Source organism: Xyrauchen texanus, chromosome 10 (genome assembly GCF_025860055.1).
Source record: "Xyrauchen texanus isolate HMW12.3.18 chromosome 10, RBS_HiC_50CHRs, whole genome shotgun sequence".
Taxonomy (NCBI): domain Eukaryota; kingdom Metazoa; phylum Chordata; class Actinopteri; order Cypriniformes; family Catostomidae; genus Xyrauchen; species Xyrauchen texanus.
The window spans coordinates 45,807,122-45,834,653 of record NC_068285.1 but is presented as its reverse complement, the minus strand read 5'-3'; the positions used below and the strand labels follow the sequence as shown (position 1 = coordinate 45,834,653).

The 27,532-nt window shown below is 37.3% G+C and overlaps 1 protein-coding gene across 2 annotated transcripts in view; it reads left to right on the top strand.

The window, feature by feature from the left end:
- Positions 1-27,236, top strand: part of LOC127650221 (tenascin) — a 48,286-nt gene extending 21,050 nt beyond the window's left edge. Inside the window, exons 5-18 of one of the 2 annotated variants that reach the window (XM_052135520.1) lie at positions 2,390-2,543; positions 2,952-3,230; positions 4,286-6,568; positions 10,123-10,245; positions 10,338-10,481; positions 11,372-11,491; positions 13,002-13,157; positions 13,405-13,547; positions 13,949-14,081; positions 16,181-16,332; positions 17,131-17,227; positions 17,518-17,679; positions 18,200-18,363; positions 25,922-27,236. In XM_052135520.1, the coding sequence (XP_051991480.1) occupies positions 2,390-2,543; positions 2,952-3,230; positions 4,286-6,568; positions 10,123-10,245; positions 10,338-10,481; positions 11,372-11,491; positions 13,002-13,157; positions 13,405-13,547; positions 13,949-14,081; positions 16,181-16,332; positions 17,131-17,227; positions 17,518-17,679; positions 18,200-18,363; positions 25,922-26,008 (4,197 nt within the window). In that variant the 3' untranslated portion in view covers positions 26,009-27,236. The remainder of the gene's footprint in view (positions 1-2,389; positions 2,544-2,951; positions 3,231-4,285; positions 6,569-10,122; positions 10,246-10,337; positions 10,482-11,371; positions 11,492-13,001; positions 13,158-13,404; positions 13,548-13,948; positions 14,082-16,180; positions 16,333-17,130; positions 17,228-17,517; positions 17,680-18,199; positions 18,364-25,921) is intronic. The other variant, XM_052135522.1, reaches the window with a different exon arrangement.
- The last annotated feature ends 296 nt before the right edge of the window (positions 27,237-27,532 follow it).

The window sequence follows — 27,532 nt, the reverse complement described above, 5'->3', positions numbered from 1 at the left end:
TGGTCTGGATAACTGATTTGGATCATTATTGTACAATACTGAATTACATAGAAACTGGGTCTACTTTTATTTACATATTTTATTCAAGAACATTTGTCTATGATCATGATCATAAACTTAAAACTATATCTTTGGATTTATATTATTATTTCCTTTTTGTCCCCCTATATAATAATAATATTGAAAAATGTAAATAATATATGTTAAAAATAGATATTTGCAGATAATCGATAGTTCCAAAATACAAACATTTGGCAATGATTAATTGGTCAAATCAATACATTGGTCTACCACTAAAAACAGTTAATTTGTCTGCAATTGTTGCTTGTTATGAATTTCATATTGTTTATAATGGTTGAGTTCTAAGAATGGAGTTGGGTTAAGGGATCTGAAATATCAATATCATAGTATAATTGTACTGTAACTAAAATAATGCATTTCTAAGTATAATCAAACATTTTGTGTTTAAATACGCAAATAAATCCGAAAATTGCTGAGCTTGTGATGGAATCGTCCGACCTGAGAAGAGAATGTTTTTACAGTGCAGGAAAAATGTCCCTATGCTGTCACCTCACTTATGAGACTGCCTTGGTGTTACAACATGCAAATAAACAACAGACTGAATATACAGTCAGGTCCATAAATATTGGGACATCAACACAATTCTAATCTTTTTGGCTCTGTACACCACCACAATGGATTTGAAATGAAACGAACAAGATGTGCTTTAACTGCAGACTTTCAGCTTTAATTTGAGGTTATTTACATCCAAATCAGGTGAACGGTGTAGGAATTACAACAGTTTGTATATGTGCCTCCCACTTTTTAAGGGACCAAAAGTAATGGGACAGATTAACAATCATAAATCAAACTTTCACTTTTTAATACTTGGTTGCAAATCCTTTGCAGTCAATTACAGCCTGAAGTCTGGAACGCATAGACATCACCAGACGCTGGGTTTCATCCCTGGTGATGCTCTGCCAGGCCTCTACTGCAACTGTCTTCAGTTCCTGCTTGTTCTTGGGGCATTTTCCCTTCAGTATTGTCTTCAGCAAGTGAAATGAATGCTCAATCGGATTCAGGTCAGGTGATTGACTTGGCCATTGCATAACATTCCACTTCTTTCCCTTAAAAAACTCTTTGGTTGCTTTCGCAGTATGCTTCGGGTCATTGTCCATCTGTACTGTGAAGCGCCGTCCAATGAGTTCTGAAGCATTTGGCTGAATAAGAGCAGATAATATTGCCCGAAACACTGCAGAATTCATCCTGCTGCTTTTGTCAGCAGTCACATCATCAATAAACACAAGAGAACCAGTTCCATTGGCATCCATACATGCCCACGCCATGACACTACCACCACCATGCTTCACTGATGAGGTGGTATGCTTTGGATCATGAGCAGTTCCTTACCTTCTCCATACTCTTCTCTTCCCATCACTCTGGTACAAGTTGATCTTTGTCTCATCTGTCCATAGGATGTTGTTCCAGAACTGTGAAGGCTTTTTTAGATGTTGCTTGGCAAACTCTAATCTGGCCTTCCTGTTTTTGAGGCTCACCAATGGTTTGCATCTTGTGGTGAACCCTCTGTATTCACTCTGGTGAAGTCTTCTCTTGATTGTTGACTTTGACACACATACACCTACCTCCTGGAGAGTGTTCTTGATCTGGCCAACTGTTGTAAAGGGTGTTTTCTTCACCAGGGAAAGAATTCTTTGGTCATCCACCACAGTTGTTTTCCGTGGTCTTCCGGGTCTTTTGGTGTTGCTGAGATCACCGGTGCGTTCTTTCTTTTTAAGAATGTTCCAAACAGTTGATTTGGCCACACCTAATGTTTTTACTATCGCTCTGATGGGTTTGTTTTGATTTTTCAGCCTAATGATGGCTTGCTTCACTGATAGTGACTGCTCTTTGGATCTCATATTGAGAGTTGACAGCAACAGACTCCAAATGCAAATAGCACACTTGAAATGAACTCTGGACCTTTTATCTGCTCCTTGTAAATGGGATAATGAGGGAATAACACACACCTGGCCACGGAACAGCTGAGCAGCCAATTGTCCCATTACATTTGGTCCCTTAAAAAGTGGGAGGCACATATACAAACTGTTGTTTCTACACCGTTCACCTGATTTGGATGTAAATACCCTCAAATTAAAGCTGAAAGTCTGCAGTTAAAGCACGTCTTGTTCGTTTAATTTCAAATCCATTGTGGTGGTGTACAGAGCCAAAAAGATTAGAATTGTGTTGATGTCCCAATATTTATGGACCTGACTGTAAGTGTGTAGCCATTTGCTTAGTTTTTATAACAAACACTCACTGTGATTGTTCAATGTTTAAATGCAATCTTCTTCACTGTTGTCTACTGATTTTCACATTACTTTCTCTACAGAAAGAACGTGATCAGAAAATAACCTACAAAGTCAGTGGCAGACTGAGCACTTACACTCAGATTAGACTGGCTGCTGGACAGGAATACACAGTCAGCCTCACTGGAGAAAAAGATGGTGTGATGGGAGCAGAGAGCACAGCTGAATTTACCACCTGTGAGTCTAGATATTGTGTGCATTATATTATTTAAGCTGTTTTGCAAAAGTTCACCATTTTGCCACTTTACACCTTTTTACTTCTACCACATGCCCTCTCTTAAAAAAAACAGCCCTCCAAATATATGACATCAAGCTTGATGTCAGTAAACCCAAACACAAAATTATTGAGGGGCAGAGAGTGCTTCTGATTTGCAAAGAAATTGGCCAAAACAAAAACAACAAAAAAAACACACACAGGCCACTACTCTACACTTTCTGCGGTTTATAGAGTCTGTCACATAGACAGGTGTGATTTCTCAGGATACCTATATCTATGTTCAAACTCACACATCTACTTGTCATTGGATCTTGTTTTATTGCATTCATCACTTCTAGAAACATACACTCTGCATTGTTCTCTTACAGTGATCTCTGGCCCCAAAAACTTGCAAGTTGTTAAGACAACCACTACATCAGTCATTGTCCAGTGGGAGAAAGCACTGGGAGAGATTGACGGGTACATCCTCTCCGTTGCACCCAATCAGACAGATGGATCATTGATCAGACTTCCAGAGATGAACCTCCCCTCGCAGAGGGATTCAGCCCAGATTGATGGCCTGGAGCCAGGCCGCTTGTATGACATCACTTTAGTGGTGCAGAAAGATAGCTTACAGAGCCTGCCAGCAACTGTACAGGCAACTCCTGGTAAGTTATTTGGAAGATAAATTATAGTAGGCAACTGATGACTTAAGTTCTTAATTTACTGCTCTTCAACAGCATTGTAAAAGCTTCTCTTCCTTTTAAACAATCTAATCAATAAACTAATCAATATGGTTTATTTGACAGGGTGCAATAAACAAAATCATCTGTGAACCTGAATAAAACTACTGTAAGCATACCTTCAAACTTGTTACAGAGCTGAAACCAAACTGCCATTAAATGAGAACTAATAAACAGTTTAAAAGTAAAAAAAAATGGCAGTATACACTGTTTACTTCAGCAGCCATTAGTATTGTCACAAAGATAACAGTAGTCACTATGGACAATGTGATACTATTTATTCTGGCTTTATAATTTAAAGTTAAAAGAAACATTCAATTCCTTAAGGAGATAGTTTTGATGAACTGCTAGGGTAATGAGAGCAGCAGGTAAAGTCATCAGAGTATTACACATACGTTTTACAGCTGCCAAACAATGTGAATCCAGGTGAGGCCAGTCCTGGGTTGCATTTCCCAAAAGCATTGTAAGCCTAAGTACATTGTAGAAGCCACTGGTGCCAATGGTCTCTATGATCAACTTAAGCTTGCAATATGTGCTACAGCAGAGAGATTTATTGAAAAGAGAAGGGCCTCATTGGAAATAATTATAAATTCATTTTCTGTTATTTGGGGGGGGTTTCTTGTTGTGTTTTGTGATTATTCATGTCTTTCCTTCGCACAACACGATTGCTGTAACTCACCAGCAATGTATGATTTTCTTCAGGAAGCTGACTTTTCTTCTTTATTGCAGATAATATAAACTTACAATTTTTTCTACAGGACTAAAAATGGACCAAAACTTACTGACATTACTTTTAATTTGCAAATAAAGGGCACAGGAATCGGGGCCATTCCAGACCTGGAATTATATTAATAAATGACTTAACCTCTTGAGTAACACAACCCTTTCATTATCAGGATTTTCCTTCTCCAGATTAGCCACTTAAAGAGAAGTGGGTGTTCATTTTGAATCCAAATTTTAAAATTCATTCATGCCTTCAGGGACTGCTTCAAACCCTGCAACCAGGATGTCTATGGGAACTTCGACCATGCAGGAGGCTGGCAACAATAAAGGAAATCCACCAAAGTTGACACACACAACACTCTTTCTGCGAAAGCAAAAACTGAACAAAGAGGATCAGGAAACAAAAGGAAGGGTTGAAGATTTAGAAAGGATAGGAAATATCAGCAAACTCAACAGAAGTATTCTTGTTAAACCTGGGCAAAGAAGACCACAACCCTTAGGAAAAGATAGGACATTCCTTAAACCTGGGACACGCCCAGGAATCATACGAAGACCTTATAGTCCAGAACAAAAACATTTTAATTCTACCAGGGTAGGGGGTGGAGGTAAACAAATTGGGGTGCCTTCTTCAAATAAGTCAGCAATATGGTATCCAATGAGACCAAAGACTTCAAATGTAGACTCAGCTTATCCTGTTTCTGGTGGACCAATGGCACTGATAATGAAAGAGACTAAATCTGAGGAAGGTCAAGGTGGAAAGCATTTCAGCAAGGAACCTGTCAAGCCCCTGAGAAATGCTACCCCAAGCTCTAGCCCTAAGAAACTCATAGTTACACCATTCACCACCCCATTGCCTTTCACAAATGTCACTGAATCAACTGAAGAGCCAACAATTACAACAGTGCAAAACCTTACAGTCCACATAAATGGGACAAAATGTGTCAGAAAGGTTTTGGTTGGGTACAGGAATATACATGGAAACACAAACAAGTCTAAAAACTTGACAGTCATAGTTGGCCATATAAATGGAAATGATGTTATACAGAAACTTCTTACCAGGTATATAGTTAATGATAAGGAGGTTACAGGGCTAAATGAGTCTCAACCCAATGTTGAAACTTCTGGGAGTGTGAAACAGGGAGAAGGCGAGGAGAAAGAAGAAAGTGATGAAGAGGAAGTGGAACAGAATTCAAGTGTCTTGAATGTCACCCACTCTTTGACTGCACAACCTGAGACAACACTTTCCCCCTCCTTTACCACCTCATCTTCTCTTCCCCATCAACCCAATCCACACCTTCCTACACCACTCTATTTGGCACAACCTGAGAGAGTGAACCAGCTTACAAGAAGAAATCGGCCAAACGCAGAAAGACCCCCCATGAAAACTACTATCCATTCATCATTCATACCTAGACAGCCAAATAGAGCAAAATTCCCAGGTTCACCTTCTGCAGCATTTGAAAGTAGACTTTCTAAGTCAGCTTCCTCTTCATCATCTTTAGAGACACAGAAAGACAAGCATCCATCTTGGCCTAGTTCCATTGCTTCTCATTTAGCAAAAGATGCTCTATTAAAGAAGGAACATTCAAGAATTCAAATCACACCAGAACCCCAAGATTCAACTCCTGAACCTGCTTTTAACTCAACAGCTCCATCATTCGTTAAATACCCCTTGAAAAAAGACACTACAAAGACAAACGGAAGCAATGAAGCATCCAGTCTGATGCCTTTCCGCCATATGATGTTTAGAGGTTCCCTTCCTCTTCGATCAAATAACAGTCCCTTTCGGAACCGCACAAGGCAATTTCTAGAACCACCTCATCATCCCTCCCGGGGTCTCATAAGGCGACCTTTTCCTTCAAAACCCATAATCAGAGACAACAACACCCTCAGCCAAGTCAGTTCTATCCATCCAGTAAAACCTTTTATCACCACTTCAAGACTAAATAGCACTAGTATCAAGAGTAGACCCAATGTAACACTCAGCAGGGGCTATGGATTGGCCAATAGACTTGCAGCCAACAGACAGTCCCAAATAAATCACAGTGGCACCACTCAAGTGGTCACGAACATCAGTCAGTATGGAAAAGGAAACGGAAAGGATATTTCTTTCTCCACAGACCATATAGCGAAAAATAATAATAAGAGCCAAGAGAAATATGTGTTGAATAAAGAGGATATCTCCATTGAGCATTTAGGGGTCAATAATGTAACATCAAGAGGGTTTGTTTTAATATGGGGCGCACCGATAGGAAAGTTCAAACATTTTATAATCAACCACGCTGAGCTTGGAAAAGAAAACAAAGAAGAGAAGAATGAGATGGACAAGGAGGAACAGAACAAGGAAGAAGTTGAGGATGAAATGAGTACATCGACAAATAAGAGTGGAGAAAACATTAAGAAATTTACTTCAGTTCTCCCTGGATCAGCCCGCTCACACCATATGGCGAATCTCAGCCCACAGACTAAGTACTCTGTGTCCATTTTTGGAATGGGACCTGCATTTCGCTCCAAAACTCACAGCCTCATCATACATACAGGTACCCAAAATTAAAAGTAATCACTGATAATCATTTAATCTACTTATATAATACTGTACATTACCTAATTGATAGCTTAACAATGACATTTTGTGGAAGTATTGTTGGAAATTTCAGTGTTAGTGCTCAGCTTGTCAAAACTGTTACTTTCCAATGCTGTTCATTGTATACCCTTGACTAGGAAGGGTTTTTAATCAAAGCAAAGGCAACTTCTTTGAAGCTTTGATTAAAATTCATGCAATGTGCAATGTGTAATTGTTAATAAAATGTGATAACAACGCTTTTTCTTCTAAGTGTTAACCTTCTGCATTTGGTCTTTTGTGGACAATGTGTGGACTACATACTGAGCAGCACCAAATTACAGCACAAATAAACTAGCATGCTTAATAATCAAGAAATAGTAAATGGGCAATTAGTAAAGAACGTTAATGGAAATAAATGTGTTTTCATTATTGACTTAAGCTGCCTTCATAAATCAGATATCTGAATTATCATGCATATGGGTCCCCACAAGTTGTAATTGCAACAGGGGCAATACATGACCTTGTTATAGTGTTTATGTAAATTTATGTACTCAATACATTGTTTCTTTTGTACTTCATTTGCAATTTTGATGATTTGGATCCGAGAATTTCCATGTTGGGAGGAGACATTAACTTTCAATGTTGCGTTTCTGTAGAGAATGATTATATTGAGGGGCAGAGAGATTGATAATAATGACTTTTATTCAATTTTATAAATGCAGCTACCTTGTTGTTGCTTCACTTTACTGTCATATACATTTACGCATATCAGTAACCATTTGATGCATATTGTAAAAAAAAGGTTTCACCTGAATAACATGTTTTACAGTGTCAAAATAAAAGTTTCCCAAAAAATACAGTATGCAGGAAAGCATGGGTGCCTGCAGGATTTCATCTGTTTTGCAAGCCCGTTTAGCCAATTCATTGAAAAGGAACAATGATTCATTCATGAATTGGGCAATTCTAGTTCTGAATTTTAAACAGCCCACACAAATATGGGACTCACCTCATTATAGCTGGAATATTCTGAAAGAAAATGTTTCTCTGGTCAGTCTGAGCATTCATGTATGTATAGCCGTACACCTGCAGGTACCACTGCCACATACCCATGTTTTTGTCAACACAGCACTTGAACGTGACCTACTAAAAATGACGACCTTAGAGGTGAAGAGTGGGAGATAAGATAATAACGATAGCATGTGTTGGCAGTGTAAGTCCCCATCTATATGTTAACATGCTTAATACACCTGTCAATGGTGTAACATTAGCCAATTTTAGTTTTTCTTTTGGTAAACTATTTATAACATTTAACGCCAGTATTTTAGTCCACTCACTGTTGCACCATGCAAATGTGTTTCATTCATGAAGATCAACAGAAAAAGTTTATTTAATAGTTTTACCTTAATGCTGTCTCCATTCATATGGTAATAACTAACTTTTCACAACTAACCAATGTTGTTGATACAACTTAAATTGTATTTAACACAGAATCTTGATTTAATTGCTATACAGAGGATACTACTGGTCAACACAAATTTTACATTGCTGGAAGAAATATTAAAATTTTCAGTAGACAGTCCTGCTCTCACCATTGATAGCTGCTTTGATCTTCTCTCATCCAGGGTAAGATTACAGTCAGCCACCTTCATGTCTACCCTCATCACTCACCCCAATCCAGGGTAAGACTATGGTCGGCCCCCAAATCCTTGCACCGCCAGCTATTTGATTTCAAACAAACAGCTTTTTGCTGATTTGATTTCCCAGTGGTTGAATCTCATGTAGAATAAGTTATTAAATCTGAATACACCTCTACCCCTTTGGCCAACAAAACACAAAGTGTGCTCTTGTACATTTGTTTTAAAATTAAATCACTTACCTCACACCATTTCCTCCTCAGTGTCTTCACGTACTCATTCATTTCCTCTTTGCATTCCTCGTCCTTTCTCCGGGATCAAAGAGCAGCATCGGCATCTTAATATCATGCTTCTGTTTTCTTGCTCCTGTGCAGGTTTCATGTTATTAACAGTGATGTTTCTGTTGGTGTCTGTATAGGCAGTTGCCTATATATTGTATATATGTTTGGACTGCACATATATACACTTATACTGTATACTGATGTTTTCACTGCTACAGCCAATAGCCAGCCTTTTATTTTTGAGACATGAATGTAAAATGGTTCTTCACACAGTCGAGAGAATTGAGAGTGCAAGTAAAAATGTACTGCTTAATGTTTTATTCAGTCTTTGTATTTATCTTTATCACTATGTCTTCCTATTAATATGCTGTCTTTTTCTGAGGTTTGTTTGATGTTTACCTCTGTCACCTTGTCGTTTTCTTTATGGTTTTATTCCTGTTCTTTCTTTAATCCTGTTCTTTCTTTCTTTCTTTCTTTTTGTAAGTTTAAAGAGGTACTTTCACCTCTCTCTGATTGTTGAGACAGGGGACAATACATGTCTTTAAACATACTGTAACTTATCAATTTTAAAATGAATCAGTACCATTTTGTTTGAAGTTGGTGCTGGAACCAGTTGTATTGTACTGATTTTATTCTTTTTATGCCCTAAAATAGTCCCTGATAGCACACATACATCACCTAAACATTGATTTGATGTGTGTGTTTACATCTGAAAGACTTATTATTTTTGTAGGTTTTTTGCTCATCTGCAATACACCTTTTCTAACAGATGTAAAAAACAGAAGATAATACTCTACATATAGTTTATACAATCCATTTTTTAATTTCTGTCTATTTTTTTTTTTTCCCACCAATGCATCTTCAAGCATCTTTGGTTCAAGTGCTAACATATCCATAACAATTCATTCAAAATGGTTGCCAACAGCAAAAATGGTTGCCAACAACCAATCAAATTTCTATACTTGTATTTTTTCTTTATATATTATCAAAATGGAAATGGATAATACATTGATGAGTGTCCTGCCTAAACCACATCAGACCTATACATTTTCATCTTTTAAAGAAGCATTACTATATCCTGACAGAAGGATTCATTTAAAAAAATACTTCATTTCATGTGTTTCTCAGATAACACAATCAGATATTTCTGAAAGTGATCAAATCAGGCAACATCAGAGTCTTCCTTCATTCTAAAGGGGCTTCTTTCTACATTTCACTTGGCATCATAAGCTGTCGTTACTGTAAGATTTTGTGACTGACAGTGATGACAATTCAATAGATCCACCCCGTATTCTGAAATCAATAATTGTAGTGGAAAGCTTGGTATGTCAACATCTTTATGAATTTTTGCCATATTGTTTTTGAGACACATACTGAGTGATAGGAAAAACCTATTTTGTGAGAAAATGAGAGAAGCAGATTGTATACTTCTCAACACCTTTGATAGATTAATCCAAAATGATTCCATGATCACTAAACTTCAATTCTTTAGTTCTGTTGTCTGTTTTGTCCCGTCCTCAAGAATCAGTGCTCATCATCTTCTCTTCTAAGTCTATCTCTCTGTCTTTCTCTTTTCTTTTCCTGCTGTATTTAATGATCTGTACTTACACATTCAGGTCCCGAGCCGCCATCTAATCTTGTGTTCAGTGAAGTGACCGACAACTCTTTCACTCTGTCCTGGACCAAACCCAAGAGCAAAGTGTCTGACTTTAAGATCACCTACACTCACGTACAAGAAGGTACAGTAACCTCTATTTCAGAAAAATAAATACATAAATAAACTTTCATTACGTTAGCTCAAAAAAACATGAAATGTGTGCTGTAATGGCAGGTGAGCCGATCTCTGTTACTGTGGATTCAGACACTGCCCGTCTGGCTCTCTCAAGTATGCCACCTGGATCCTCCTATGAGGTCAGCGTGATGTCACTGCTCGGACAAGATGAGAGCGATTCCATCAAGGATACCGTCACCACTTGTACGTTTACTATTATTAGTAAATATACAATTATTACTATCTGCAAAATAATTTGGGTGATAATACCTCGTGCAATCTGTTAAGAACAAGAAATTATGTTTAAGAAAATAAAGCACATTTTTAGGACCATTGAGGGTTTTTTTTTGGTTTTTTTCATTTCAATCCCTCCAAATTCAAATTTCCAAAATGCATTCAAATGTTTTACTCTTGAATTTTTACTGTAATATTTCAAAATAGCAGTTAAAACACTGTATACAATACTGTTTCTATTTATATCAGCGTGAATTAAAGGCTATATACTAAATACGATAAACAAATACTACCATGATGTATAAATCTTTTTCTTTCTTTTTTTACATTTTAAATAATTTATCATAATTTTTTCCATAGTAATGAGAATGCAACTTTTTCACAGTAATGGAAATTAGATTTGTAATCGTGAAAAAAAATAGGGTTCCCTTTCTTTTTTTGGTCTTGAATTTTGTCTTTCCTTCTTTCTTTTGACTTTGGGGTGAAAAATGACACTGGATGATCCTGATGGGTTTGTGTGACTCACCCAATATAGTCAATAGTGGTTTAAGATCTGGGCTGGTAATTGAAATGGTATACGGTTGAATGAACGCTCGAGGGTTGATTCATAAACCATCATTGTGCCCTTGACACTGAATCTTGATTTATTACAGAAGGACTGAACACAGCAATAGTTGAACTGCTCTTTTACTCTTGTATTTTTAGGATTTGCTATTATAGCCATATTTTATAAAACCTCTTTTGTTTGGATAACTTGAATGAGTGCAGTACCTAGAAAAGATTATTTTTGCCTCCTTTTTGTTTTTTTGCATTATTACCTTCATCTATGTTGCTCATTTTTATCAAACATATGTCCTCAGTGCCCGACCCACCAACAGACCTGAGGGCCATAAATATCACAGACAGTAAAGCACTGTTGCTGTGGAGACCCGCCCTAGCAACCATTGATCATTACATCATTAAGTACAGTTCTGACACAGGTAAGCAATAACCTGTTATTGTGCGACTATTGCTTTGCTTAAGATATTTTCAATATATCAAAGTGCAATTGCCTATACAGTACTCCTCACTTTAATAGACATCTTCACACATGAAAAACAGGCTCTTTATCTATCAGAAAGTTCACATCAGGAGCGTCATGCACTTATTTTTTTATTTATTTAAATTTTTTGGAGGGGCACCAGGTTTAGCCACAGCAACCACCACACACGGCCATTTTTCATACATGACCCAAGATGCGGTGCAGAAAGTATCAGCCCAAAACTGCTTTAGCTCAGTAGATGCAGCAATGTGGCAATTATTGTAAATATATATTCTGTATTTAGTGTAAGTGATAATAAAACTAAGAAAATTAAATAAAATAGTTTTTATTTTTCCATGATTGTGTTATTATTGTACAAAATATTTCAACTACATATATAACTAGCCTAAATGTGATGATTAGACTATGCTCAAGGAAACTAAATCATTAAAAGCTAAATGCTGGTTGATTAAAGTTATCTGTGAGATTGTCAATGACACAGAGCAGCCACGAATAGATCAAATAGTTTTATCTATCACAGTGTGTGCTGTAATCAGTTACTTTCTTTAAATATGAAGAACAGATCCTGTGAAGTGCATTTCGGCATCAAAGGAAATGAACGGCGACTGATCAAACAAAAACATAGACATTATTTATTATTTTTTTCCACAGTAATGAGAATGCTATTTTTTAGTTGTAATGGAAATGAGATTCATAATGGTGATAAATATAGGGTTCTCTTTCTTTCTTTTTCTTTTCTTTCTTTCTAATATAGAAAGATAATCTATATTTGACTATAATAAAAAGGATGGACTGATCCACAGAGATAGACATAGTTGACAAATGTTAACTACACGGAAGTATTTGCAATTCAGTTTTTATAATCATAACGCCGCTTTCCTTAGGTGCTCAACCTTCCGGCTACGGCTATAGTGAGACATGTGACTTGATTGGACTGTTAAAATTTAGACATGTGAATAAAGATTTCTGCCTCAGACATTTATTTAGATTTTTTTACATGCGACAATCTATTAATTTAATTATTGAAGGTACAAATACATTTTTGGAGTTCATATAATCCAATCAAAATCAGGGCATGACACCGCTGGTTCAAATGGATAAGACAACTTTCACAGCCTGTACTACCTTTAAATTGCTCTTAAATACAAAGCACTCTCAAATGTACTTAGATGCTGGGAGTGCAGCTATAGGTGGCTTTAAATGCCCAAATGTAGTTTATATTAATATATATATCTATATATATATCTATATATATATATATATATATATATATATATATATATATATATAGATATATATATATATATATATAGATATATATATACATAATCATAAAAAGGATGGGTTTGAAAGTCATTTGTCTAAAAAGTATACTAGTGACAATTCACAGTCATTACAATTTTCCTGAAAAATGACACTCATGTGTTTTTCTCTGTTCTCTCTTTAAGTACCTGGATCTGGAAAAACTATAAAAGTATCTGGCAATGCAGCTGAACAGCAGCTGCAGGCCTTGCAAGCTTCCACCGAGTATAGCGTGACCATTCAAAGCCAACTGCGAGATCTGAGCAGTGCAGCAGCCAGCACAGTTTTCACAACCTCCAGTGGTTAGCATGAATGCATTCTGCTTGTTTAGTCATTTTGAAGTTTAATGAATTCAATATTTCTTAAATTCCATTTAATTGTCACTTAAGTGTAAAAATTCAGTACTTTTTCTTGATGGTGTCTTGAATATATGATGTCAAAGTTTATTCTATGATCTTCTACTTCTCCTGAATAGCAGTTGACCTTTAAGCATTTTAAAAGTACATATATATGATTGTAAATTTCTCATGAATACTCTGAATGTGGCAGGCTCTGATAAACGAGGGGACAGTCCCCGTGATCTCAAAGCCAGTCAGGTGACTCCTCGTACTGCTGTGTTGTCATGGGAACCACCTGCATCAGCCATCAGTAGTTACAAGCTGAGATATTACACAGACGGCCAGGACATTAAGGTGAAACATCACACATCAGCAGAGAAAAGATGACAGCATATCTATAGTATCAGAAGTACAATTAGATTGATGACTGGGCCCACACAGGATGCTCTTCTGCACAATTTGAATAACTGTCATTCACAAAATTCTACACATCCCCGCCCCTTGTGTGACTATCAATTACAGTGAGTCAATCAATAACAGTGTATTACTCTCACTCGTTTTTTAACCATATTTAAAACCTATCCATGAAATCCAGTACAGAAAATGCACTGAAAGTTTGAAGATTCTGTCTGGTCCTGGATAAAACAGGATTAACTATTGTATTAATATGTTCCTTTTTAATACTTTATTTTGAAAACATTATCTGCTTATTAATTGTTGCAATTTATATAAATAAATCTGTTTTTTCTACACAGGAAGTAGTTCTTGATCCCTCAATCAAGGAGTTCAAGTTAAAGCAACTATATCCAATGTCAACATACACAGCTAATCTACAGGCCGAGAGAGATGGTCTACACATGGTTGCCATATCTACTGAGTTCACCACTGGTACTGATCAGAGTTTTATATCTTAATATCCTAATTTAGATACCGAGGCTGTATTTCTACAGTAAAGTTGTGTGTATGTAGTGAGGTTGTGTTTCTATTGTAAAATTGTGTTTCTGTAGTGAGGCTGTGTTTACCTTTCAATGTTATGTTTCTATAGTAAGGTTCTGTTTATGTAGTGATGTTGTGTTTCTATACTGAAGTTGTTTTTCTATAGTAAGAGTGTGTATCTGTATTAAGGTTTTGGTTCTGTATTGAAGTTATATTTCTATAGTGAGGTTCTGTGTTTGTAGAGATGTTATGCTTCTATTTTGAAGTTGTGTTTCTAAAGCAAGGGTGTGTATCTATTGTTAGGTTTTGTTTCTGTAGTGAATTTGTGTTTCTATAGCGAGGGTGTGTATCTGTAGCAAGATTTAGCTTTTGTATTGAGGTTGTGTTTCTGTAGTGAGGTTGTGTTTCTGTAGTAATATTTTGCTTTTGTATTGAGGTTGTGTTTTTATAGTGAATTTGTGTTTCTATAGTGTCGTTTTGTTTCTGTAGTGAGGGTGTGTTCCTGTAGTGAGGTTGTGTTTCTATAGTGAGGTTTAGTTTCTGTAGTGAAGTTTAGTTTCTGTATTGAGGTTGTGTTTCTATAGTGAGGTTTAGTTTCTGTAGTGAAGTTTAGTTTCTGTATTGAGGTTGTGTTTCTATAGTGAGGTTCTAGTTTCTGTAGTGATGTTTAGTTTCTGTATTGAGGTTGTGTTTCTATAGTGAGGTTTAGTTTCTGTAGTGAAGTTTAGTTTCTGTATTGAGGTTGTGTTTCTATAGTGAGGTTCTGTATATGTAGAGATGTTGTTTCTATAGTGATGTTTTGTTTATATTGCGATGTTGTGTTTCTGTAGTGTGGTTTTGTTTCTGTAGTGAGGGTGTGTTTCTATAGTGAGGTTTAGTTTCTGTAGTGAAGTTGTGTTTCTATAACAAGGGTGTGTTTCTATAGTGAGGTTTTGTTTCTGTAGTGAGGGTGGGTTTTTATAGTGAAATTGTGTATCTATAGTAAAGTTGTGTTTTTATAGCAAGTGTGTGTTTCTGTAGTCAGATTTAGCACTTTATTGAAGTTGTGTTTCTATAGTAAGAATTTGTTTCTGTATTGAAGTTGTTTTTATACTGGGGTTTTGTTTCTGAAGTGAGGGTGTGTTTGGTTGAATCTTATAGTTTCCTGTTTAATAGGCCTGATTCAATTGGCAAATGTGATCAGCAAGTGAGCAGAAAGTATTTTTTTCTGTGCCCATGTTAATTTAGAGCATTCACATCAGAAGCTTCAGCAGCACGTTAGAGTGTAGCTTGAGCGTCGTGTGAGCGGAAGTACTGCGGGGGTTTCATGTCTGAGTCTATATTTGCAGCGCTGCTCACGCTCAATTTAAGTGACACTGACTTGTTGATGTACATGATTTGTATTATTTCACACGAAAGTGTAGAAATTGCACACAATAAGCATATATTTGTAGTCTAGTTTGTATTTATATGAATTAGAGCAAGTGGAAAAAAGAAAACTACTGTCAGATGTAAAATGACACAAAACAAAATGAAAACGCAGAAGTATGAATTTATCATTTAAAACTACAGTGTACTACAAGTTATAGGCTTAAACAAACAAAATAACACTGTTTGATGATGTTTGAAATGAGCGGAACTTATTGTGTTGGCTGTCACTACATGAAAGACTTCTACAAGACCATATTAGGTGACACCAATGGTGACGATCAAGTTTGTAATACTTATAGTATCATTTGCCCACTACTGATAACCACTTTTAGCCATCAATAAAGGAAATACTCAACATAGTTACAAAGAAATAATTTTATTTTCAGTATAGATCCACAGCTGTAAACCTGTAAAAAAAAAACACAAAAAAAAACAAAGCCCTAGCAAGTTTGCAGTGGTATTTACGATGCAGCTGTGCAGTAGCTATGCATATGCCTTGCTTGCACTTGTGATGTGAAACAGGTGTAATAGGTTTGTCAGTATTGTTCTGGTACAGAGCTTTAGTGTGATGGTGTTAGTAGAGAGGGGACTGTTTTCACTGCTCAACTCTCTCTCTCTCTCTCTCTTTCTGTTGTCCTTAGGGAATCTTCGATTTCCGTTTCCCACTGATTGTTCACAGGAGAAACAGAATGGAGAGCTGGACTCTGGAATTGTTGAGGTGTTTCCACAGGGGAAGCAGGGAAAGCCAGTGCTTGTGTACTGTGACATGGAGACTGATGGAGGAGGGTGGACGGTATGTGGGGTGTTGTTAGGAATGAGTCACATCTGCACTAGCTTTCCATTCATAGAGACTTGGAAACACAGATGTCACAGGCTTAGTACTCATGAGCAAGAGTTGCTGATTAGTTGCAAAAAGTTGAGTAAAGAGGGAAGACGTCATTTCATGCAATTTAGGAAATGCAGATGACTTGAGTTGCCTCACATATTCACCATAACTGCAGCATAAACTGCCCACATCATGCAAAAGATAGTCCAATGAGAGTATTCATTATTTATTTATTTGTTTGTACTAAAAAGATCTGTTATTACACAAAAATCACTATAATCCAAAAAATTTAAAAATCTGAACCATTTTTTATATCTTTCTCCTAGGTTTTTCTTTTAAAATTCCTTATAAGAAATAAAAAGACACAAATCAGACAGAGGTTAGCATACATATAAAATGAACTCTGATCATTTGGTATTGGTAGAATTTCTGAAAGTATTTGTGAAATATTTGAGTTCATAGCATGGGAACTGCATGCAGGTTAATCTGGTCTTTTCAGGAGGGGAGGACCCCCAAGTCTCTATGATTTTCTGGTCTCTGAATATGGCTCAGGCCCCTCCTTTAATGTTAGTCTATGTAATATTTTGCCAATTTAGTAATTAGGTTTAAGAGTTTGTTCAAAACTCCAACCATTAGTATAAGCAACAGTAATAAGCTTGAAGCTTGAAACTTGCCTTTGCAAACACTAAGATTTCTAAGATTCCACGGCATGCCATTAAGTGGCACAGGATCTTTTTTTCAGTGTGTTTGTTTGTGTGTGTCTAGGTGTTTCAGAGAAGAAAGGATGGGAAAACTAATTTCTTCAGGGGCTGGCATGAATACAGCCGTGGGTTTGGAGATCTGGATGGAGAATTCTGGCTCGGTGAGGATAGCAGCCATTACTATTTACCAAGCCAAATTATAGTCATACAGGTCCACAGTTGTGCTGACATATGCATCATTTCTCTTGAAACACCACAGATCACAAATAGGCAAAGAACAAGTTGGCCAGATATTGTTGAATTTAGCTGTTTCCTTGTTAAAAAAAATATGTTTGTTTAATTGGTGCTTGGCAGTGTAAAACACAGCCAGCTCTGATCTCTGCTGCCCTCTAGTAGACAAAGTCATGTCATCTACTGTATTGACAAAAGTATGTGTCTTCTTTCTCTGCAGGGAATGAGCAGCTTCATAACTTCACTCAGATGAGCCCAATGACTCTGAGAGTGGACCTGAAAGCAGAAGACCAGTCTGTCTACGCTCGTTATTCCTCCTTTTCTGTGGATAGCCAGAAAAAACATTACACCATCAGAGTGTCTGGATACTCGGGCACAGCCGGTAAGTGTGTCATAAACTCTTGTAAATGTACAGTACTGTGCAAACGTTTTAGGCACTTGAAAAGTGTTGCATAGTGAGGATGTCTTCAAAAATAATACCATAAATGTATCAATTAATGTCATACAAAGTCCAGTAAACATAAAACAAGCTTAATCAATATTTGGTGTGACCACCTTTCAAAACAGCCCAATTTCTCCAAGGTACACTTGGACAAAGTTTTTCTAGGTCTAAATTGCTTCTGTCTCTATATGTAATCTCAGACTGACAGTGGGGTTGGGGGCTCTGTGGGGGTCATGACATCTGTTGCAGGGCTCCCTGTCCTTCTCTATTCTATTTCCAAAAGAAATGTTTGGGAGTCTAAAATATATATTTCCTATTGACACACTAAAGCTAAAAATATAAATAAGCCAAGTTAAGCCAAATGCATCTGGCACAGGACAGATAATGAATGAGCTGATTATACTAGTTATAATACCTGTACAAATTTAAATGTACCTAAAAAGCATTTCCTCATGTACAGGTGACTCTATGACATATCATAATGGACGGCCGTTTTCCACCCGGGACAGAGACTCTCAGCCGTTCATCACCCGCTGTGCCATGTCTTATAGAGGGGGCTGGTGGTACAAGAACTGTCATGAAGCCAACCTAAATGGTCTTTACAACACAAACACCAACCACCAGGTACAACTGCAAAGATCACTTAATGTACCCAACTTTTTCTTGAACAGGGAATTGTTTCACGATTCATAGCGGAAGCCATCTAGGTTACTATGTTTACGTCCCTGAAAGGAAGGAATGAGATGTTATGTCAGTGAACTCATGCTAGGGGTCACTTCTGAGAGCATCAATCTTTCTGAATGGTTTTCCATTATGCCAATTTCATTGGCAGATGTCTTTCGAAGTCCCGCCTTCCATGCTCAGTTATCATACTGTATATAAGGAGGCAGTCAGTGTTGTGATAAGGTTACATAACGTCTTGTTCCCTCCTTTCAGGTAACTGGGGTAATCATAGTAACCTAGATGTTCCCTTTCAAGTCAGTCACTCAACGATAAGTCAGTGAACTTACGGTAGAGGACCCTATAGCACAACGCCACAATAATGATTTGGTTGCACTTGCTACCAAAAATGTGGTATAAAGTTTACAGGAAACCCACTTCCACACCAAAGTGGGGAAGAGCCTGGGACATAGAATGACACATGGTCACACTGAATAAATCTTACCTGAAAAGATAATAGTCCAAGTGTAGACAATTTTCTCCACAGAACTCACATCAGGTGAGGTGATGAGCTGTTTGGAGGGAGGACTGAACATGTTCAGTCCTTTGAACATGTTTATAAAAGGGGCCGCCAGCAGGGGAGCATCTTTAAAAATTGGAGACAGGAAGGGAAAGTATCCTGTGTGTAATCTAGGAAAAAATCACTAGAATAGAATGATTAAATAACAGTTTTTCCATAAACAAAATTGCTAAGGTAATAGTAAAAAAGGACTCACTCGTGGGGAGCTGCTTTCTCATAATAGATAGACTTCTTACGTGTTGTCCAGGAATATAATGCTAAGCTAGAATGCTAACAATAACTGAAAAGTCTCCCTCTTGGGGAAGCTGTTAACTGATGGATAATATTTCCTAATTTTTAGCAATAAAAGAACATGATAACTGGCTTACCATAAAGACACACTGTCCCGCAGACATAATGGTGCTGTATAACTTGAGATAGGGTTGATTTCTTACATCAAATAGAGATAGCCAAAACCTCACACCAATTCAAAGTTGGCCACAATGCATACAAGAGGTGTTTGCCAAAAGGGAACACTTCTTTTGTGCAGGTACGGAAGGGGTTTACCTTCCGAAGTGAGTTCTTAGTGTAATTATGTAAAAAAGACTGATGCCACTAGAGTGGTATTAAACTGCTATTGTGCTTAACAACCCAGAATGGAAAAAAACCTTCTATGTGGTTTAAGAGCAAAGACTAACAGAGACATTCATGTTGTTACTAGCCTGAAAAGGTGACTATACAAATTTTGGGTCACAAGGCACTTGTTTCAGCGTTAGTAGTAATGCAATCTTTATCGAGAGAGTGTGCAATTCTTCTGTTTACAGTGACTGAAATTAAAGCTTTCAGCACCAAACACAGGTCCCGCACTGGAATAGTGTCAAGGCGAGAGGGTCTGAGATGTCTTGCACCATGTAAAAATGTCATCACAAGCTCATGCTTGCTCATCGAAATGCCGCCAACAGGCTGTAACATATACTTTTAGCGTTGATGGGGGGAAAACCCGCATCCAAGCACTGTTGCAGGAAATTAAGCATCACTTTTACAGAGCAATATCCTGGGTTTTCATTCTGCAGTGAACACCAGTCTGAAAGGACTCACCAAGTGGATATAGTCAAACCCCACAGCCAGCTTGAATTTGGATCAACTTCTAACAAGAGATGTTCACCAAGAGGCAGTGTTGTAGTACTCAAGGTCTCTGTCTCTTCTTGGAATCAACCACATTTTTACTCTCTCTTGTCTTGGTCTCAGACAAAGAGGACATGGAATTTTATTTCAAGACTAGTCAAAACCACAACTGTGGGGATATCACTACATTGCATGTGCATTGTCTGATTTATTTGTTAACATCATTACTGTGATTGGATGTAAAAGTTCCTGATTCAAATGCAAGCAATAACTTTTCTCATTTCTAGTTTGAAATTTGAGTTACTGTTAATAGCTGTCACCCCTCCCCGTCCCCCTTCACACACACACCAAGAAAGTGAATGAGGGAGACAGGAGAAGAAACTGTGGCTGTCTGAGAGATTTCAGCCAAATGTTCTGTAATACAATTTGGCCAACTAAACCAGTGTTTCCCAACCACTAGTGTGCCATGCTAGATTGTCAGGTGTGCCATGGAAAATGATCAAATTCCTCAAAATAAGACAGAGTAGAGAAACAGCATTTACGACATCAAATTCTCACAGCTGAGAAAGGGAATAGATTAGGCAACATTTTTAAGTACAGACCAGCGCTTCAGGAACACGCACCTCATACCACTACGAACGATTAGTGAGAGATTAACAACCAATTCTCCCTACCGTCTTCAGTGTCCTCCTCCAGTTCACGCAAACAGCGACCACATAGCAACAAGCTCGTACAGCGGGAGAGACTGCAGCATGCTCTCCAACACAAATCAGCATCTCTAAAAATGCACATTAGTCAAGACGCGCATTCCATAACTAAATACGCTTCATGGCCTCCAAACTAGCAGTGTATTTTCCTTACCGGCTCGGGTGCTCTCATCCGGTTTCCCGGAAGTGGTGACGGAAGCGTGTTAACGACGCAGCAGTTCAAAAAGTGACGCATAACAAGCAGCACAGACGTTGCGGCTTTTATAGCCCAGGGACGCAGATAATAGGCTGGAATGGCAAATACAATGACGAAAGCAAAAATCGCCCTGCCTGCCAGAAAAGAATAGAGGGTAGAAGAGTTTAAAGTTGCCAATTTAGTATATTTTCCATTACAAAGTATTTTATGCAACCAGTTTAAATATTTTGTCCATCATAACATTATAGTTCTAACAAACTCTAGTCTGCAGTCAAACGCACACCTCACAAACACACAAAATGATGCTTCATCATCACACTTGTAGTAAAAACATTCAGTCAGTGAACCGAATGAATGAATAGAATACAACAGGTGTATTGTTTTACTCAAAGATGTTTATGTTTATTTGTGCACAGCATAGAGTTACAGATGTTATAAACAGATGTGGCTTACTTGTCGCATTTCTCTCATGAAACATTAAAAGAATATGAGAAACTGTTACATACGATTACTAAAAGCAAATTCTCTTGTTTAAAACAAGTTCAAAAATACTGTGATACCATGTGTAGATTCTGAGGCAGTGTTTCCCAGTGTGGCGTGAAAGATTGTCAGGTGTGTCGTGGAAAATGATCAAATTCCACAAAATAAATAAATGCATGAAAAAAAAATGTATAATAATTTCAGGGATCCAAACTCCTCACCTTTCAGAGAAATTCGTCATCGAAAGCATAATCAGTCACTTTTGTGATTGTGAAGAGCAGTGATTAATGTGCAGAAGTGAGTAGTATTTATAGGCGTAAAGGGTCATCACATGACTCGTGTCAGCGCTGCAGAATACATTGAAGTCTATGAAGTGACGTCACACAAGTGATTTTCACACACATTTTTGCTTCACCAATAATGTCTTTCAGAGTACTAAGCAACAAGAAATATTTAAAATCTGTCCCAATTTCTGAAGACATTAAATGTCTAATCATTTAATGATTAGACAATAATTAAATATTACCTTATCGTTTAGGACTATCAGAGACCTCAGTAATTTAAATTCACCAAGAAAATGCTTGGACATAAACATAAACGAGTCATTTTCTTACTTTCTGCTATCAAAGAAACTCCACGCTTTTGTTCTCTCTTCCAAATACATATTTTCAATGTTTATTGTGCACACCTACAGGGTGTAGCCCTGACAAAAATCATAAGTGAAGCACCATTTTAGCAACAGCAGTAAGAAGAGGCAAGAAAATGTTCATAGCCTACGAGTGCTTATTTGCAGCTTAGAGTTTTTCAGAGAAAACATATTTGCATCTCTGAACAATCTCAGCTGCGACATCATAGTGTTTGCCTCATGCATCTCTGACCCAGAGATGCCGGTCGAGCACCAACAAACTGACCAGTGATCCTCCGATGGTTTGGAAGAATGGCACTTTTACGCTGAAGAGTGGCTAGATGACGCATGTTCATATAATATGCACAATCGAGAGTGTTCAGACTCGGATGGAGAAGACCACTCGACCTCGATGCCTCACTTTTCGACGCTGAACAGTTGGCTGGGGATATGCGTAATGAAATTGGATCGTCAATTTCAAATTTTGTTAGCATATTCCACAGGCAAAAATGCTATAAATGGAGAGCAAGAGGCCTGCAAAGCTTGCACTGGTGGGAGCCTCCTTGAATTCTCTGTGCTCCATGTCTAAGCCCCGCGCAACACCCCTCTGTGTTACACAGAGGAGGTGTTGCGGGAAACTGTAGATGTAGCAGTGTTCTTCGAAAATAATGCCTACCATGAGCGTAGTGTCTTAATGTATTTGCAGAGAATACATTGTGCATCATCGAACATTACTGCATCGCGGGCTACTGCCCACGCATGGAAGACAGCGGTTGTTTTAGGAAATACATTGTGGAAATAATGTGATTATTCTGTCCTGAAAAGGACTTATATGGCACAAGTATTTGCATTTGTTTGTTTTGTATGTTAAAGAAAAGAACGCACAAAAGAGTATTTTATCAAGAGGGTTTCCAATCTTCTTTTTAAATATAATGCCTACACTAATATACGCTATGCTGTGCACCCCAGGTACAGAAGGTCTTCTGCTGAACCTTGTAGGGCAAAAAAGAAAACTTGCACTAATAGGCAGGAGGTAAGATGTCTCTGTCCCCTGAACTCTATGTACAATGCTCAACGAAGGGCTTGATCCACAGAGAGATATCCATTCTCACTTCTGAAGGAGAAGTTCTGAGGAGGCTGTCTTCCGACCCGCCTTATATATGCTCGTTGAGTATGGAAGGTGGGACTTCGAAATAAATTTGCCAATGAAATTGGAGTGATGAAAAACCATTCAGAGAGATCTGAGCTATCGGGAGTGACCCCTAGCATCAGTTAACAGACGTAATGTTAAGTGACTGACTTGAAAGAAAGGTTTTAAATTTCAAAGAAAGTGTCTTAAATTGAAGAACTTTTTCCCTTTCCCATAACTTGAAGTAATTAATCCTATTCATTACTGTAACACCACAAACTGTGTCCACTCCAAACTGTCTGTCTGTCTGTCTCATTAACCATCAATGGAGCTACTTTAGGGATCACATTTTTTTCCAAGCTGGGATTTGTGAAGATATCTTCTTCATCAGAGTCACTTCTTTCTACTCACATGGTACACTCTCTGCACTTTCCCTTGCTTAACTAGCTAGCACACTCTTCCCCTTCTAACTGTGCTCTCGAATTATACTTTGAGCTTAAACTGTAGGCGCGCTGCGCAAGGATGCTTCCAGTGTAGACAGTGTCACAGATAATATTAGAAAATTCATCCTTTTGATGTGAAGCTCGCATCCGGTGTAGACAGTGTGTTCGGGGGTGTCCCACACATTGAGATCCACAGCATTACATAATGCGGTCACACTTTATATTAGGTGGCCTTAACTACAATGTACTAGCATTAAATACATACATGGCCATGTGTAACTACATGTTGTTCTGCAAAATCCCACATTTGCTGCTACTGAGGTTTAGGTACGGGTTGGTTTAGGGTTAGGGTTAGGATTAGGGGTTAGAGTTCGGTTTTGGAGTAATAGATGGGTTGGGGGTAAAGTTAACTGTGTAACTACAAATGTAATTAAATGCAAGTACATTAAATGTAATTACAATGCAACTACATGTATGTACATAATAAGTACATTGTATCAAATGGTTATATACATAATAGTTAAGGCCACCTAATATAAAGTTGGTCCCATAATCTACATTAGTTGTGGCAGCAGACAAGTTAAGCATTTATACAACACAAAACGTGGCTTAAAAGTCAAACTATTGTTTGGCCTACTTTCGTCTGAGCTATGTTTAAATGTTGGTTAATGTAATTTAGAGTGTTTCACATTGATTGTGTCACATTATCTAGTTTTCAACAACTCTGTTCGTAAACTCTGTGCTTTTAGAATGATGTGGCATGTTTAATGTAGCTTGAAATGTAGAAAAATGCTTCCCACATACCTGCATTTTGTTGTGCCTCGTTGAGCTGTTTTTGAGCGTGTGAGTGTGTCTGAAGAAGGCTGGTTGTTGATTTAACGAGGCATGTACCTGTACAACTCGAGCACTTACTGCCCCTACTGCCATATCAAGGTGGTATATCAAGCTTGAATTGCTCTAATGGTAGGAACCTTCCTTATTACTGAATTTAGGTATGGATAGGGGGCATATATTTAATCGCACTAAATTATCTTTTTATTAGATGAAGCTCACATGGATACTTTTTATCAGGCCTTCATCATTATTTTTTGATACTTTTTAATAAATTAAAAATACGTTATAAAAATACAAATGACTACATGTTGAAAAATATGGTAATCTAAACAAAGAGTGAAATAAACATAAACCATTTCAATATGTATGGTGTGAAAATTATTTATATTAATCTTTCAAAAATGACGACTGTCCCACAGTCATTTCTAACACACCAAACAATTTTGCCCCTAATAAAGTTTTCAAAAGTTTGTGTACTTGTTTACCAAGTCAACAAAAGTTTCAGCATAATAATTGTACTGAATAATTGAAGGTAAATTGAACTTGTGAGCAGAATATTTTTTATTGGGCATCATTTCCAATCAAGCTGTAATTTTGGGGGAAAATGTGAAATGGTGGCACGGTGGCTTTGTGGTTAGCACTGTTGCCTCACAGCAAGAAATTCCTAGGTTCAATTCCCAGCTCAACTGGGCCTTTCTGTGTGGAGTTTGTATGTTCTCCCTATGTTTGTGTGGGTTTCCTCTGGGTGCTCTGGTTTCCCCCACAAGTCCAAAAACATGCAGGTTAATGAGTGAGAGTCCCCCAGCCACTGGAGGTTGCATCAGGAAGGGCATGTGGCATAAAACCTGTGCCAAGTCAAATATGTGGATCACGGGTGGTCCGCTGTGGCTACCCCTAACAGGAGCAGCCAGAAGAAAATGTAAAAATTGTGAAAACATGATTTAATTGTGTGTAATTAAGATGTTAGCTATGAAAGGAGTCAGACATTTTATTTAAAAAAACGCTTTTAATGTAATTTTTATCGGCGTCATTTGTGCTGCTGAATTCTATACAGCAATACAGAATACAAGATGTGCTGGAAATGACACTGTGGTGGGAATTCATAACTTTAAGAAAAAATGACATAAATCTTCTGTCATTCATACTTACACTGGTGGATGTTTTCAGTAGACAAATTAATAATAATAAAAAGAAATGCAGGTTCACAGTGCTGAAAGTGCCCAAAGATTAAGAAACACCCATATACCATATGAAATATTTGAATGAAAATGAAGTGAAATGTTGCCATTATCTATTCAGGTTTGTCCAATATTATATTACACAGTATGACCTTTTAAACAAGAAGAACAGTGTATTTAAATGGATATGAATGTAAGCATATGCTGATTATAACGTCTCTATCATGTGCATATGATCTCTCTCAGGGAGTGATCTGGACAGAGTGGAAAGGCAAAGATTTCTCCATTCCCTTCACTGAGATGAAATTCCGCCCAACCTCATTCAAACTCTGAACTGCAACAGATGGCCGGAGTGAAGGAGAGCTCAGAAGAAGAAGCACAATCTGTTTATAGACACAAGCACACACAATACAATAAGAAAAACACACACAAGCCACACACACTCTAATATCATTAATGCACATATAACCATACGATGGAAACCTTGTGAAATAGTAACATCTACATATATAATATCCAGGCCCAGACGCAATCTGCAGACTTTTTGATTTTGGGGGGAAACCTGTGGAATGGATTTGAAATGTGTTAAACTAACCTGGGAGTACCACACATTTGTAATTGAAGAAAATTCAAATTCTATGGAAATCTGTGGAGCTTTCTGCAGAGTTCTGTATGCGCAGATTCAGTGTGGGCCTGCTCATATCTAAAATATCTAAAGGCCACGAAGGCCATTCATCTGTAGCTTATATAATATAGTTTACAGTTTCTATAGATTCTCTTTTATCTGTGCGTTATGACACCAGGATTGAGCAAAATTCTAAATTATGGAATTGGCTCCCTTTCAATTCGTTGAAGTTGAGTTGAAATTTGAATTTAATTGGCCAGACCCCACAGGATGTGGAACTGAAATGACAGGAAGAAGAATTGCAGTTCAAAGAAACTGAACACACGACAGAGGAATTTAAAAGGTCCAACACAACAATAAAATGGGCAAGAACAGATCTCTCCTTAGGTGTTCTGTTTAAAGTGCCTCGTGTTGTTTTGAAGAAATTGGGGAAAATTAGAGCATTCTGGGAAGTAAGCTGTTTCTCCACCATGATCCATAAAGTCAAACTTAGTTTATTAAAAAATCTTTCATACCGAATTCATTTAATTAATACTGAAAAGAAAAACAAATGTATTATTAAAATCTGCACTTGCAATTCTGCATCCTGGTTGCTACCTCAATTCAAATTCAGAAATTAAATGTTAATTTAAAAGGCATTCTCAATTCGGTTCTGAATGGCACACAGGTGTACATAGGTGAAATATTATGCACTGCCTTCTTCACTATGGATAAAGCTATATGGATCAGGTGTCACATATATCAGCTTGAACTATCAAGATTATGATTTTTGTATTCATATTGTGATTTTATGTTGTATGCACTGTATTTCAGTGATGTTTAGAATGATTTCTTAAAATAAAGTGGATATATATTACTGTTGGCCTCTTATGGCTCAATGAAATCAATGCTTTTTATTGGATTTTGATATAATAAAAATGTAAACATGTTAATTTTGGCCAAGATGTTTTTTATGTTTCTCACTTGCCAAGGCTGTAAAATACTGTCAGTGTAATATATTAATGTTGATCATCTAAAAATTCTTCCGTTTTTTTTTAATCTGCGATAATTCTCAGTTTTCATACAGTAATGTGTTAATGTTAAGTTGCTTTAAATGATCACAAGTAATCCCTTTTTAAAGGATCTATATGGTTTATACAGTATAGTGATACATTAGTCTAGAATGAAATGTATCATAATTTGTGATTAATTAAATGTTATCACACAAACAAAGGTACATTAACACACAAATA